This window comes from Anoplophora glabripennis, unplaced genomic scaffold (assembly GCF_000390285.2).
Source record: "Anoplophora glabripennis isolate ALB-LARVAE unplaced genomic scaffold, Agla_2.0 scaffold967, whole genome shotgun sequence".
NCBI lineage: Eukaryota > Metazoa > Arthropoda > Insecta > Coleoptera > Cerambycidae > Anoplophora > Anoplophora glabripennis.
The window spans coordinates 104850-121249 of record NW_019417062.1 but is presented as its reverse complement, the minus strand read 5'-3'; the positions used below and the strand labels follow the sequence as shown (position 1 = coordinate 121249).

Genomic DNA, 16400 nt, shown 5'->3' with positions numbered 1-16400 from the left:
TTTGCCTATCCCCAACACTGGTGGACACATTATATAAGACTAAAATTTTAATATCGTTGATTTAAGACGTACATGTCTGTGCCAATGTTCTTCAGTCGTCGTTCTGTATTCCTTATTTTCTTCTGTATTGATAATAATCAAATGTGATGTTACCTACTGTAATATTTATGTGATATAGTGGAGTAGGAATAAATGTGTAATAAATAAAATGAAATGTATGTGTAATTAATAAATGAAAGTTTCAGTTCAATTTATAGTTTTAACTATGCAGTTATAAAATATCAAATTTTGTATAGTTTTTTAGAATATACCTAAGATTTTTTAATATCTTATCACTTAATTTAAATCTATTAATTTTATTTGAAGAGTATACACATGACTCAATATCGAAAAACAATTCATTAAAATATTTCTTTACTATATCTGGAGGGTTATGTAGTAAACCATTCTTCATCATGGGCCAAGGAGCTTTTTTTGACAGTAACAACTGCAACAAAAAACTTTTAAATTTATTGTTCTTTTAATCAAATATATAATTCTTATAAATACAAGGTGGACCATGGGAGCGGGAAGTTTTGAAAACGACGTATTTCCGAAAGTAACTGTATTTAATTAAAACAAAGTATAGCAATAACAAGATAATTGTGTGCCATTTTTATTTCTTAAAAATTATGCCTGCTAAATGCCGAACGTTGAAATTCTGCATAACACGACGCAACATATCCAACGGAATATTAGCAATTTCTTCCCGAATTTTCACTTTCAGCTCCCAAATATCTCGTGGTTTGTCAATGAACACCTTGCTTTTTAGATAGCCCCACAAAAAGTAGTCGCATGCCGTAAGGTCTGGCAAACTTGGGGGCCACTCAATGTGTCTGGAGATAACACAACCTGGAAACAATCTTTGCATGGAATCCATTGATGCTCTTGCGGTATGTGAAGTACCCCATCTTGCTGGAACCAGCTATTGTTCTGTGGAAACATGTTCAGTTGCTGTGTAAGGAACTGGTTAATCATGTCAGTATAGCGTGCAGCATTGACTGTTAAAGCATTTTCATTGTGATCCTCAAAAAAAATAGGGACCTATGATTCCCATTGAAGATATTGCGCACCATACTGTTACCTTGGGGCTGTGTAACGGCTATTGATGAAGCTCTTGTGGATTTTCCAAAGCCCAATAACGGCTGTTTTGTTTATTGGTATAGCCAGATAAATGGAAATGTGCTTCATCAGACATCCATAAATTGTGAACGTCAAGTTCAATGAAGGGCAACTTAAAGTCCCCACTAGTTGGGTCGCTCTCATTCTCTCGCGCCCCACCACAAATAATTAGGTATGTTTCGGACTGGGAGTGTTGTTTGGAAATATACACCTTGGCACCAAAAACTGTTGTATTCAATAGGGTGAATAATAATTAATCCGATAACAGTTGCATTTGATATTTTAAAATATATTATTTTATTAATGATATGTTAACATTTCCTAGTTAGTTAAATAAGAATATTGTTGTTTTTTTTTTAAATAAAATGTTAAAAACCATTTACTTTTTGAATTATTGTTCGCAACATTACCTGCATATTTAAAGTTTTCCTTCCTTTACTAGGGATATCCATACAGGGTGGGCCAATAGTGATAATATTACTATGCCATACGGATAGAAAATAATTTTTAGGCGCCTTAAGGGGGACATTTTTAAAATGTTATGAAGTATACGGGGTGTTTCCGAAGGCCGCATGGTTTTTAAACGCAATGACCCGATTTTTTATATTTCATATTTTAATTATGATAATAATGAAATAATTATTGAACAGAACACAATCTTCATTTTGATTCTGTTTTATATACAAAATCTTTCAGACAAAATAACTAATGTTTTCGGGAATGAATCAAACATATACCTAAATTGCAAATGAAAATATATAATTTATTAATAATATTGATTTTGATTTGGATTTGGATTTTGATTTTAATTTTGATTTGGATTTTGATTTTGATATGGATTTTGATATGGATTTGGATTTTAATTTTGATTTGGATTTGAATTTTTATTTGGATTTTGATTTGGATTATATTTTGATTTTGATTTGGATTTTGATTTGGATTTTGATTTTCATTTTGATTTGGATTTTGATTTTGATTTGGATTATATTTGGATTATGATTTGGATTTGGATTTTGATTTGGACTTGGATTTAGATTTGGATTTTGATTTGGATTTGCATTTTGATTTTGATTTGGATTATATTTTGATTTTGAATTTGATTTGGATTTTGAATTGAATTTTGATTTGGATTTGATTTGGATTTTGATTTGGATTTTGATTTGGTTTTGAATTTTGATTTGGATTTGGACTATATTTTGATTTTGATCTTGATTTGGATTATATTTTGATTTTGAATTTGATTTGGATTTTGATTTGGATTTGAATTTTGATTTGGATTTAGAATTTGATTTGGATTTTGATTTTAACTTTGATTTTGACTGACTGACTGACTATTAGTTTTGATTTAGATTTTAGATTTTGATATTGATTTTGATTCTGATTTCGATTTTTAATTTTGATATTTGATTTTGATTCTGATTTTTGATTTTGATTTTTAATTTTGATTTATAGTTTGATTTGGATTTGGATTTTGACATTGACTGACTGACTGACTTTTAGTTTTGATTTTTGAATTTGATTTTGATTTTTGATTTTGATTTTTGATTTTTCATTTTGATTTATGATTATTATGATTTATGGTTATTATGATTTATGATTTAGCAGACTTCTTTAATCTATAATAAGAGTATTCCTTACTAATTAGTCAGAGTTTCCTTACTATAGTAGTCAAAAGTCCTTGCGAACTGGCTAGAACGCTTAGATGTTGTCGCTGAGGCAGCATATAGTGGACAGGCATCCCCAGACAGTATTGTGCTTCACTTGTCCATTCAATAGGGCAAAGACTAAACGACGTCATAGCTTCTGGGGGTTAATATACAAAATACTAAAAAATATATTTTTGTAGTTAATATTTTTCTTTAAATATTTCTGTTCATTAAAAAATATGTATACTTTGTTAAAAAAAATATTTTTATTTATATCGAATCAAAGTTTCATTGTTTATTAACAACTGACATCTAAACTAATTGAAAAATATTTATATACATAATTTATGCACCAAGCGCAAGTACGTTTTTTATTTTGAATAATATCTTTATAGAGATACTTATATGATAATTGAATTAAGATGTTGAGATATTTGGTATACATACAACAATTATTATTACAAGAAAAAAATTAAGAAAATTATCTTTATCTTTTACGTTTATAGTGTATAAAATTATTTTTTAATTTTACATTTTTATTTGCAATTTATATATTTTACTCATTTTTGAAAACATTAGTTATTTTGTCTGAAATATTTTGTATATATGAATTATAAAAAACGGGTCATCCCATTTATAAATCATATTTGATACAGCCTTCCAAAACACTCCGTATACTTCATAATATTTTTAAAATGTCCTCCTTAAGGCACCGCTCGATGCCCTAATAAAATAAGTATTTTCTGTCTATATGACATAGAAGTAATATAATCACTATTACTCCACCCTGCATGTATTGATTTAAGACAACATTTATAAATGAATATCTCCAATACAGGAAAACACTAAATATGTAGGTATGTGGATGTAGTGAACAATGGTTAAAATAGTAAACGGTTTATAACATTTTATTTGTACAAAAATTCTTCAATATAATGATTTAATTAACCAAGAAAATGTTACAATACATTACATATCACATTAATAAAATAATATTTAAAAAAATATCAAATGCAACTGGTATCAGATTATTTATTTACCCTATCGAATATATCAGAGCTTTTGGTGCCACGGTGTAGTATATCTCCATACCTCACTCCCAGTCCGACACATTCCGTAATTATTTGTGGTGGGGCGCGATAGAATGAGAGCGACCCAACTAGTGGGGACTTTAAGTTGCCCTTCATTGTTCATGCTACAGCATCGTTTCAGCAAAATGTAGGCGAACAGGAAGATCTGTTGGTTTCAATGCTTGGACAATTTGGATTTTGTTAGGATGAAAATTGAGATCCTTGTGTAAAATTCTAAGAAAAGTAGTCCTAGATAAGTCCAAGGCCTGGCTTTGTTTTCGACTTAAACGTTTTGGACTGCGCTCTACAGATGCTTTAACGCGATCAATGTTTTCAAGACTTCTGACACTTCTGTTTGGTCCCTTATGTTTGACATTTTCAGCTGATCCAGTATCTTCAAATTTACGAACCCACTCCTTTATGGCGGATGGAACTCTCCCGTGCCAAGCAATGTTGAAATTAATTCGAAATTGTCGCTGTGCTGCGACCACACAATCATTATTTTTGTAGTAAGATTTAATCGCAAAAGAACGTTGTTTGCTGGACCACTGTTCCATGATTACTAAATGGCATAAAATGACAGATAATTTGTCAAACAAATCCGCGGCAACTTATGCATAGTAATGAAATAATAACATTTTCAAAACTTCCCACTCCCATGGTCCACCTATTATAAGATATTTCACAGTAGATGAAAAATTTGCATATTTCCCTGAAGAGATGTATAAAATGTCTTTTTTAAGACCCTAGGCGTATGTACGATTTTAAGTCGTTGCAATTAAATATGTCTTATCTCTATTTCAGAATTACGCATACAATTTTCAGATACACGGTTATGTAGCTGGTGCAAAGTACACGTGTCCCACTAGTGCGGAAAAGTCCAATATCTATGTTAAAATGAGGCATATATGTATTTTTCTTTTTAATGTGTTGCCACATTTACAGGGTGTTCCAATTTTCCTGGACAGACACCAACTTTGGTTTTTTAAATGAATACACACATTTTTTATATTTTTTTCGGATTCTACATCAAAAATAAAGGGTACTTTGTGTAGAATAGTTCTATTCAAATATTCACAGTTTTTTAGATATCTCGCTTGAAAGGTCTTTCAAGTCTATATTGGTTGCTTACATTTTCTGATACTGACAGGTTATACTAATAGCTACTAAGCCCATTTTTTTATCAGATGTTTAGTAAGGATGACTCTTCCGAATCATGCTCCAAAAACTGGCCTGCGTTATACAGGGTGACCAAAATATCATGTCAAAATTGCCAATTGAAAAATTGAAAAATCTCGATTTTTTTAAATGCAACGCCCTGTATATTTTCATACCATGAGATGCAGAATTAAATTCTCTACAACTTTGCTATACCTGCTCCTATACCAAAATTCATTAGTTTTTCATGAAATCTCATTTCTATGAAAAAATGCGAAGTTTACAAATAGCTTATATGTAAAATAACGTAGTAGGCTCCTGTCAAATGATAATCTGGAAAATTTTCGATTCACATAAGGTTTAATAGAAAGAAAGGTTTAATAGAAGAAGAGAAGCCCATGGTAACTGTTTATTGGCAAGTCGTATTTACCAAGCTAATAATCCAGATTTACAAAGATATCCTCGTACAAAGTGTTTTGTAAAACTGAAGGAGAGGTTTGAAAGAACGGCAAATGCAAATTATGAGAAGACAACAAGAACACACGCATGTGGTAATCAGGATAGTCAAATTGACATTTTGGAATGTGCAGTCCAAAATCCATCTACAAGTGTCAGAGAAATTAGTGATGAAATTAGTATTTCCAAAAGTGTGGTTAATAGAACGTTAAAGAAAAACAACTTCCACCCCTATCATTCTGAGCATCACCAATTCTTAACACAGCAAGATTTTCAGAAGCGAGTACAGTTTTGTGAGTGGGCAACTATAAAGCTACAAGATGAATTTTTTTTTTCAAAGGTGTTATTTACTGACGAATCATCCTTTGCCAATACTGGTCGAGAGAGTCGACATAATTATCACCATTACGCCGATCATAATCCCAGATTAATAAGACAAGACGATCATCAACACCGCTTTAAAGTCAACGTTTGGGCGGGAATATGCGGAGAATATGTCATTGGACCACATTTTCTTGAAGGAAACTTAACTGGTAATGGGTATTTGCAATTTTTACAAAACGACTTGCTCCAATTGCAGGGACATATTCCTCCGGATGACTTAAACAGTCAGTGGTTCCAACATGATGGTGCCCCTGCACATTCCACACTGGCGGTAAGTTTTCTCATTATGTAAGTTATGTAAATTCATAGAAAAACTGTTTCAGGTTAGAGAATACTTAAATGATTTGTATCCAGATAAGTGGATAGGTAGCCAATTCCATGGCCTCCCCGATCCCCAGACCTGTCTTGTCTTGATTTTTTTTTATGGGGCTATATAAAAGACAGGGTGTATGAAACTCCTCCGACAGATGTAGAAGATTTACGGGCAAAGATAAGAAATGCTTTTTTGACCCTAACTCTGAAAATGCTGCGAAATGTGTCAAGCAATTTTCGTCGTAGAATTGCTCAATGTCTATAGAAAAATAGCAGACATTTTGAGCGGTTACCTGTTAATTACTAATTTAACTAGGTCTTTATTACTTTTGTTAGAAATGCACGATGTTAATTTACTATTTTAGATACTGCATGTGTGTGTTCTTGTTGTCTTCACATAATTTGTATTTGTTATTTCAATTGCACTGCCTGATATATTTAATAATCGACAAACTGAAAATAATTGTAATAAAGAAATACTTAAAAAAATAAAATATAACAAATTGTTATCTTCCCTTAAAAAGGAAACTTGGAAAGATGTTTTGAGTGAAAATAACGTTGAGAACGCTAATAATATATTCTATTCTAAACTTACAAAGTACATTGTATCAAATACTGTAATATCAGAATACTCGAACAATAGAATGAAAAAAATTAAACCATGGATTACAGCTGACTTAATAAATTCTATAAGATGCAGAGATAAGTTAAAAAGACAGTTAACAAAACATTACTCGCCGGAACTTTTAGCTGAGTATAAACATTTCAGAAATACGCTAACTAAACTTTTGAAAAACACAAAAAATGAATACTATAAAAATCAATTAAACCAGGCTCACAATAACTATAAAAAAAAACATGGGAAATAATTAAGGAAGCTACAAATTGTCTAAATAAAAAAGACGACTGTTTTAATATTATCGGTAAGGACAATAAACTCATTAAAAATGACAAAGATAAAGCAAATTTTTTTAATGAATTTTTCATTAATATTGGTAACAAAATGGTAGCAGAAATTGATAACAGCTCTGATCCTTTGCCAAAACTTAATAAACGGTTTTCTAATCCCAGTTTTTTCTTATTTCCTGTGACCGAAAAGGAAATTATATCCTATGTTGGTAGTTTAAAAAATAATACAGCGTCAGGCCCTGATGGCATATCAGTTATTACTTTAAAAATTATTCACAATTTTTTGCTGAAGCCACTAGCTCATCTGATCAATCTCTGTTTTTTACATGGGCATGGACTCTGGAAAATCTATAACTACTCCAATTTATAAGGCTGGATCTAAAGAACTTGTTACAAATTATAGACCTATATCTGTAATTAATAACATTGCCAAAATATTTGAAAAATCTTTAAAATTTCGTTTTATTGGGTATCTAGAAAAATTTTAAATTTTATCAAACAGACAATACGGTTTCAGAAATAAACTTAGTACTGAAGATGCTGTTCTGGAGTTCATTAACAATACAGTTCATTCCTTAGATAAAAATAAAAAATGTCTTGGTATATTTCTGGACCTGGCTAAGGCATTTGACACCGTGGATCATTTGTTGCTTTTCGAAAAACTGTCTGATTTGAATGTAAGGGGTGTTGCACTTGAATTATTTAGGAGTAACCTGTCTGATAGAAAACAAAAAGTAAAAATAAATAAAACATTAAGCGATTCACTTATGGTTAATAGGGGTATTCCTCAGGGTACAATATTGGGTCCTGTTTTATTTTTAATATATATATATATATATATAAATAACCTGGCATTTTTGGATAGCATAGACGGCCATATCATTTCTTACGCTGATGATACAGCCATAATTTTTGTTGATGACTCCTGGCCCTCAGTGTTGCACAGGGCGGAGCATTCTATGAAATATCTCCGGTATTGGTTGAACGAGAACCTTCTTAGTCTTAACGTAAAGAAATCAAAATTTTTAACTTTTACTATTACTGAGGCGGATCAGCCGGAATTTTCTCTTATAAAAATCCATAAAAATAATTGCAATGATGTAAACAGCTGTAAATGTGAATGTTTAGAAAAAGTAAATAAAATCAAATATTTAGGAGTGGTAGTTGATCAGCATCTAGGTTGGGATTTTCATGTGCAATATCTTACAAAAAGACTTAGATGTTTAATACATGCATTCTACCGAATTAGAGATGTTCTTAATACTAAATTATTACATGTAGTCTATGATGCTCTGGCCCAGTCATTACTGGGGTATTGTATTTTGATATGGGGTGGTCTGTATGACAACAAGTTACTAAATTTACAAGTCATTCAAAATACGTTACTAAAAATTATTTTCAAAAAGATTTTAGATATTCTACAGAACTGCTGTATAAGGAATTAAATATATTCAATATAAGAACATTATTTGCATATCATTCCATATTATGGGCTCATAAGTCTCATATTGCTCCTATCAGTCACAATTATTGCACTAGATTGCGTACTGAAGTCTGTTCAAGTACCATTTTATGGTAAATCTCATACCCAACATTTTGTATTTTTTATGGACCGAAATTGTTCAATAAATTGCAAGTTGATGTAAAAAATATTAGTAGTATATACAAATTCAAAAAGATAATAAAAACTCTCATAAGAGAAAATCATATATCAATTGAGGATATATTTAAATAGTAAAAATTGTATCTATTGTTTTGGACGTTTTAATTTTATCTAATATAACAAATTTATAAGTATTTTGTTCTTCCACCTCACTGGACTCCGCTGGACTCAGCTGTTTTGTTTAAAATACATTGCTTTATATAAATATTTATTTTTCTATATTCATGTACAGTATTGTTTTTTTTTTTCTTTATTTTTCCTTCGTAATTGGACAATAACACAGCACAAGTTATTGTATAACTTAGGTGTATTGTCCAAATTCATTTAATATTTTATTAAATTTACGTGTTTTTTTTTGCTTTGTTGAATTTTGCTTTGAATAAACTTACTTACTGTTCTTTCAAACCTCTCAGTTACTATGAGTTTTACTTATTACTCTATTATTTATTTACTAATTCATCTTTAGAGTAATTCATTTCACAATTATTACTGTCGCTTTTCTATTAAACCTTATGTGAATCGAAAATTATCCAGATTATCATTTGATAGGAGCCTACTACGTTATTTTACATATATGTAAGCTCTTTGTAAACTTCGCATTTTTTCATAGAAATGAGATTTCATGAAAAACTAATGAATTTTGGTATAGGAGCAGGTATAGCAAAGTTGTAGAGAATTTAATTCTGCATCTCATGGTATGAAAATATACAGGGTGTTGCACTTAAAAAATTCGAGATTTTTCAATTTTTCAATTAGCAATTTTGACAGTGGCGGCCCGTGTGTTTGACTATAGGGAGGGCGCATTCTGAAGAGAGAACGTATATGATAGGAGCTGCGGGGGTGCAGGGGGAAAAATTTTGAGGAATTTCAAGGTTATTGTGTTTTGCAAGTACATACCCCAAAATAAATACTGTCAGCGTGTAGGGAGTAAACATGGGCATCACTAAGATGTTTATCTAAAACGGGATCAATTTTTGCATTATAGTCTATCAGTTCTAAAAATACCCCTTTGTTTATCGAGTCACTTTTTTCATTATGTCCACGAAGAGGAAGGTTACATGTACCATATAGTTTTAAGATATCTATAATTTTTTAAAGCAACGATTTTTTTTAACCGTTTCGTTATGACTATTTATTTGTTCTGCATAAGCACTACTTAAACAAGAAGCAATATTTACTCTTCCTAAAAGTAAAAAACTCACCAAGTTATTTTTGTGTTTAGGAGAATTTTCATGTTTCTTAATTTTGTCCGGTAAATGTTTCAAGTCAGAAACTCCAGTTTTCGTCCAGTTTTCTTCGCCTCCTCCAAACAATAAACATACAAAACAAAAAAATCTATTTGTTTCGTCACAACCACAGGGTCTTATCATAAATGTTTTTATCAAATTTGCGAATAAAAGCCGGCCTACTTTTGCACTCTTTCTGCACCTAAACTAAATTCAGCACTGGCGTTGGACTTCTGTTATTTTTCAATTCGACTTTTTCCTCTAAACTTAAATTACTAATAACAAGTTTTTTAATTTCACAAACTATCATTTTAAACTTAAACTTATAAAATATAATGTCTTAAAAAGCGCCAACGCAAAAAAAAAACCACGTATAACCACACTTCAGTGATAGGGGTTACTGTCACATGGAGTCCAAAACAAAGCGCGCGAGCCTATCGTCGCCTATCCCCTAAACGTGCTAATTTGTCCAATCATATGTAAAAATATGCTTGCACGATGGACTCAGATTTTACCGTCCGCGATGGAGTGGGAATTGCGCAAGCGGTCAAACATAACTCTTTGCTACGATCATAGATGGCAGAAGGCATTAATCTGAGCTACGTACATGCACTTTATGCAACCAACCTAACATCCAAGATTTATTGAATGCATGTTATTTAGATTTTTTATTGATTTAAATAAATTATTTTAAGTTTACAGTTTGAAAATATCTGGGGGAGGGGGCGAAGTCCCAGAGTCCTCCTTCACGAGCCGCCACTGAATTTTGACATGATATTTTGGTCACCCTGTATAACGCAGGCCAGTTTTTGGAGCATGATTCGGAAGAGTCATCCTTACTAAACATCTGATACAAAAATGGGCTTAGTAGCTATTAGTACAACCTGTCGGTATCAGAAAATGTAAGCAACCAATATCGACTAGAAAAACCTTTCAAGCGAGATATCTCAAAAACTGTGAATATTTGAATAGAACTATTCTACAAAAAGTACCCTTTATTTTTGATGTAGAATCCGAAAAAAGTATAAAAAATGTGTGTATCCATTTAAAAAACCAAAGTTGGTGTCTGTCCAGGAAAAATGGAACACCCTGTATAGTTGAATATATTTTTAATTTGTACAGTCCGAGAAATGTGGCAACACAATAAAAAGAAAAATCCATATATTCCTCATTTTAACATAGATATTGGACTTTCCCGCACTAGTGGGACACGCTGTATATAACAAATTTTTAATTCCTAATTTAACTACTGAAAACGGCAAGGATGTGCTGGGTCTAATCTATGGATTTTTTTTAAATGCATTTTCATTCATATTATTTTCTAAATTATTAAGAATAAACACATTGACAAAAATATAGAAATATTTAGTTGGGGCAATTTTGACCTCTGAATTTTTCGCACTTTTAATGATTGCATTGAATTTAAAATTGCATTTGCAATAAAAACTCTATGCATTTATTTTATAAAATGAATAATTTTACAATTAATTTCAATTTATTGAATTGCGACTAGTTATAATTTTAGACTATCAAAAATAATAATTACAAAATTAGTCATTTTACACATAAAATGGATATCTTTTTTTTTAAATACAACTTTTCATAACTTCTTGAGGGGATGAAATAAAAATGAAGGGTTGAAAAAATTTATGAAATAATACCAAAAAATCAGGAAAGTTAAATATGGTCGGGTCACGACTTCAATGATTTGTTTGTATATATATATATATATATATATATATATAGGGTGTCTCACGGTGACAGCCCATTAGAATTATTTCAGAGACTACTTCGATTTGAATTTTGGACATGCTCCTCTCAGCTAAAATAATGGCGTCCACGCACCACTTCCGGTTATACCGGAAGTCACCATCAACTTGCTTATTTTAAATGCCTATACATTATTGCAATTTTGGATTCTACTTGTTATTTTAGGTGGACTTTTATAAAGTTTCCCTATTCCTAAAATTAACTGTTTTCGAGATATTTAATTTTTTTCAAAAAAATGAAGAGAAATAATAATCAGCTTCAAACCATGTGTATTTTATAGTAAGAAAGATAAAGCAACAATATTTATAGGGGGGATAGCTAGACCCCTAAGCTTCTCATCCATACTTTCAAAGTGGCTTAATTGCATACAGGGTGCTAGAAATTTAATGCCGAGTTTAGTTAACTTCAAACCTTCATAAGTCAGTTTTTTTATGTGGAACACCCTTTATGTTTTTCTATATTCTGATACACAATTTTATTCTCTTTCAAACGGTATCAGGGTTCCCTATACCTATCTCTTCTAGTTTTTAAGTTATTTTTTTGTGTAATCATCTAAAATCATGTAATCTCTTGCTAGGATAGCTGTGGAATTTTTAGCCAAACTTCAAAACAAACAACTAAACTGTCACCAGTTATTTATTATTATTTATTCACAGACGTTGCAATGGGATTCTAAGCAGAACATTTACAGTTTTTAATGAGACATATCCCAATTTTCCACCAATGAGCAGAATAAAGTTAAGAATAATTCTAAAAAATCAACTTCATACATAGTAATACACACTTTTAATTATGTATGTTGATAATAATAATGCACTAAGATAAAAAAAGTGTTCAATATGACCCCCATTAACAGCTAAGCACTTGTGGATTCTAGAGATAACACCATCAGTCACTGCTTTTGCTATTTCAGTTGCAGGCAATTCAAGGAACGCTCTTCGTATTCGAGCAATCAAATCCTCTTTTGAAGTAACGGGTGTAGAATAAACTTTTTGCTTTATTACTCCCCAAACATAAAAATCTAATGGAGTGAGGTCGGGAGACCTCACTGACCAATACCATGGTCCTAGGCGTCTCATCCATCTATCTTCAAACATTTCAGTTACCTGTTGATCGATTTGATTGTGACAGTGAGGTGGAGCCCCGTCTAATTGATACCAACACTTCCTTAGTTGGTCTAAAGGTATATCATCTAGAAAATCTGCCACAACCGTTTGCAAAATATTGAATACCTGTCGGCATTTAAATTTTCTTCGTAGATAGTTAAGAATTTTGGTTATCTTTAATGAGACAAAAAAACATTTACGCTAAATTTATGCTGAAAGTTTCTTTCTCGGAGAATATGAGGATTTTCAGATGACCACAAATGAGTATTACGTCTATTAAGAATACCTTCTCTCGTAAATTTTGACTCGTCTGTATGTTGCAAAAATTGTGGATCTTCTTGGTATCGCACTAACATCGTTTCACAAAATTGTACACGCTACACGGCATCACCCGAATGAAGAGCAGAAAGTAGTTCATTAGTTTTTAGCATCCTGTGAATGGACACTCGTGAAATGCCTAAATCATACTCTTCAGCACGAGTTGAGGATTCTGGATGAACATTAAAATAGGCTAGCACATTTATTACATTATCTTCATTTGAAGTTATTGGTTTTGGTAAAATTCTTTCTGCACAAATTCGACCATACTCTAGTTGATTTGCTAAAATTCGTCTTAACTTTTTTCTGCTCATTGATGGCAAATTTGGATATATCTCATTAAAAACTGTACATGTTCTGCTTATAATCCCATTACAACGTCCGTGAATGAATAATAAATTTAAAATATCAGCATTTGAATATGTATTGTTTTCCATTTCTTATAAACACTAAATTAAACTGTCACTGCAAGAGACTAACAAATTGACACTTTAGTTGTTTGTTTTGAAGTTTTGCTAAAAATTCCACAGCTATCATCGCAAGAAATTACATGATTTTAGATGATTACACAAAAAATAGATAACTTAAAAAGTAGAAGAGATAGGTATAGGGAACCCTGATACCGTTTGAAAGAGAATAAAATTGTGTATCAGAATATAGAAAAACATAAAGGGTGTTCCATTTAAAAAAAACTACTTATGAAGGTTTAAAGTTAACTAAACTCGGCATTAGATTTCTAGCACCCTGTATGCAATTAAGCCACTTTGAAAGTATTGATGGGAAGCTTAGGGGTCTAGCTATCCCTCCTATAAATATTGTTGATTTATCTTTCTTACTATAAAATACACATGGTTTGAAGCTAGTCACTGTTTCTCTCCATTTTTTTTGAAAAAAAATTCAATATCTCGAAAACGGTTAATTTTAGGAATAGGGAAACTTCATAAAAGTCCACCTAAAATAACAAGTAGAATCCAAAATTGCAATAATATATAGGGTGTTCCATTTAAAATGAACAAGTTGATGGCGACTTCCGGTATAACCGGAAGTGGTACGTGGACACCATTATTTTAGTTGAGAAGGGCATGCTCCAAAACCCGGTATCCCAAATTTTCAAAATTCAAATCGAAGTAGTCTCTGAAAAAATTCTAATGGGTCGTCTCCGTGAGATACCCTGTATACAGCCTGTTACAAATTCACTTCTCACTACAGGGATCTCGGAAACGGTAAGAGATACGAAGTAGCTTAACTGGGGGCAAAGTTGCATAATCAGGGGACTGACATTATGCCTCTAAAAAATCAAGGCTAACATGATTTGTCTTCGAAATATTTGAAAAAAACCGAAATTTTGGAAATCCGTTTTTGTTTCATTTCAGCCTTGTTTGAGGTGATATTGAAAAAAGAAGAACACTTTCTCAAGGCCACTTTTTCCCCTCTATCGAATGGTATAATCAATTTTTATATGTAAGTTTCATCTCTCCAGGACCATCATCAACTTCATTTTTTTAAATACGACCCTAGAAATTTTATTGCATTTTTTGCAAGCCTTCATAACCCCCAATACTGTACCGCCTCAGCCCGAACCAGATTCAGACGTTTTGTCTCGAAAAACTCATCTTCAATGTATTCGTTCCACTATTTTTTTTTTAGATTTCTATGTTTATTGAATTATCGTACACTCTAAGTGCCGTTAGACTCTGTGAAATCCACTATTTAAACTATTACTATCACACGTTACAGTAAAATATTATTAGTTTAATCCGTGCTCATAGTTATTTCTAGGTTTCTCGAATGCTCAAAATTCAAACAAATTTCGATATAATTTTTTTCAGGATATTCATACAAATAGATCTGACATGCTCTTTCACAGTTGCGGTTACAGGTATAATAAATTCCGATCATATTATGCCCATTTTCATTTTCAACAATTGCCAAAATGGAAACGTTTTTGAACATTTACTGTAATTTTTTAAAGTATAATATTCATTTCGAGTTTTGGTTGTTCATATGCATTTTTAAGAATTTGTCATAATGAAATTAAAATTGAAATGTTTTAATTTTGGCGCAACAACTTATCGAATTATGTATGACCAGTTGATGGAGATTAAAACTCCATTAATGTTTTATTGTAACGTGTGATGGTAATAGTTTAAATAACTAGGTGGATTTCACAGGGTCTAACGATACTTAGAATATACGATAATTCAATAAACATAAAAATCTAAAAAAAATGAGATAAATTTGGAACAAATACATTGAAGATGAATTTTTTAAGACGAAAATTTCATTTTCGACATTTGCCAAAACGGAAACGTTTTTGAACATTTACTGTAATTTTTTAAAGTATAATTTCATTTGGAGTTTTTGGTTGTTCAAATGCATTTTTAAGAATTAATTTGCCATAATGAAATTAAAATTGTAATGTTTTAATTTTGACTCAACAACTTATCGGGTTATGTATCACCAAGTTATGTTAATAGTTTAAATAACTAGGTGGATTTCACAGGGTCTAACGGCACTTATAGTGTATGATAATTCAATAAACATAGAAATCTAAATAAAAAATTTAGATAAATTTGGAACGCATACATTGAAGGTGAGACAAAAGTCTGAATCTGGTTCGTGCTGAGGCAGTACAGTATTGGGGGTCATGAAGGCTTGCAAAAAATATAATAAAATTTCTAGGGTCATATTTAAAAGAATGAAGTTGATGATGGTCCTGGAGAGACAAAACGTTACATATAAAAATTGATTACGCCATTCGATAGAGGGGAAAAAGTGTCCATGAGAAAGTGTTCTTCATTTTTAAATATTATCTCAAACAAAGTTGAAATGAAACCAAAAACGGATTTCTAAAATTTCGTTTTTTTCAAATATTTCGAAAACTAATCTTGTTAGCCTTGATTTTTAGAGGCATAATGTTGGTCCCATGATTATGCAACTTTGCCACCATTAATCTGTTACTGTTTCCGAGATCCCTGTAGTGAGAAGCGAATTTGTAACAGTCTGTATACAGGGTGTCTCATAATTAGCTGCCAACCTTGAACAGGCCGATTCTATGATCAAAACTAAGTAAAAAAGTTCATATGAACATGGGTCCGGAAATGCTTCCTAAGGGCACAGGGACCCATTGAAGAGGGAGGAATGGAAATCATTTTTTTGCAATATCTCTCAATCGCGTTGTGATAAATGAATGAAATTTGGTATACACAGCTAAATTTCAA

The 16400-nt window shown here is 31.4% G+C and overlaps 1 protein-coding gene across 2 annotated transcripts in view; it reads right to left on the bottom strand.

Moving 5' to 3' along the window:
* Window positions 1–80: 80 nt before the first annotated feature.
* The window catches only part of LOC108913219 (deleted in autism protein 1 homolog), a 20835-nt gene continuing 4515 nt past the window's right edge, over window positions 81–16400 (bottom strand). Inside the window, exons 3-4 of one of the 2 annotated variants that reach the window (XM_018718731.1) lie at window positions 419–487; window positions 81–156 (exon numbers count right to left, since the gene is read on the bottom strand). In XM_018718731.1, coding sequence (XP_018574247.1) covers window positions 154–156; window positions 419–487 — 72 coding nt within the window. In that variant the 3' untranslated portion in view covers window positions 81–153. Of the gene's footprint in view, window positions 157–256; window positions 488–16400 lie in introns of those variants that run through there. The other variant, XM_018718730.2, reaches the window with a different exon arrangement.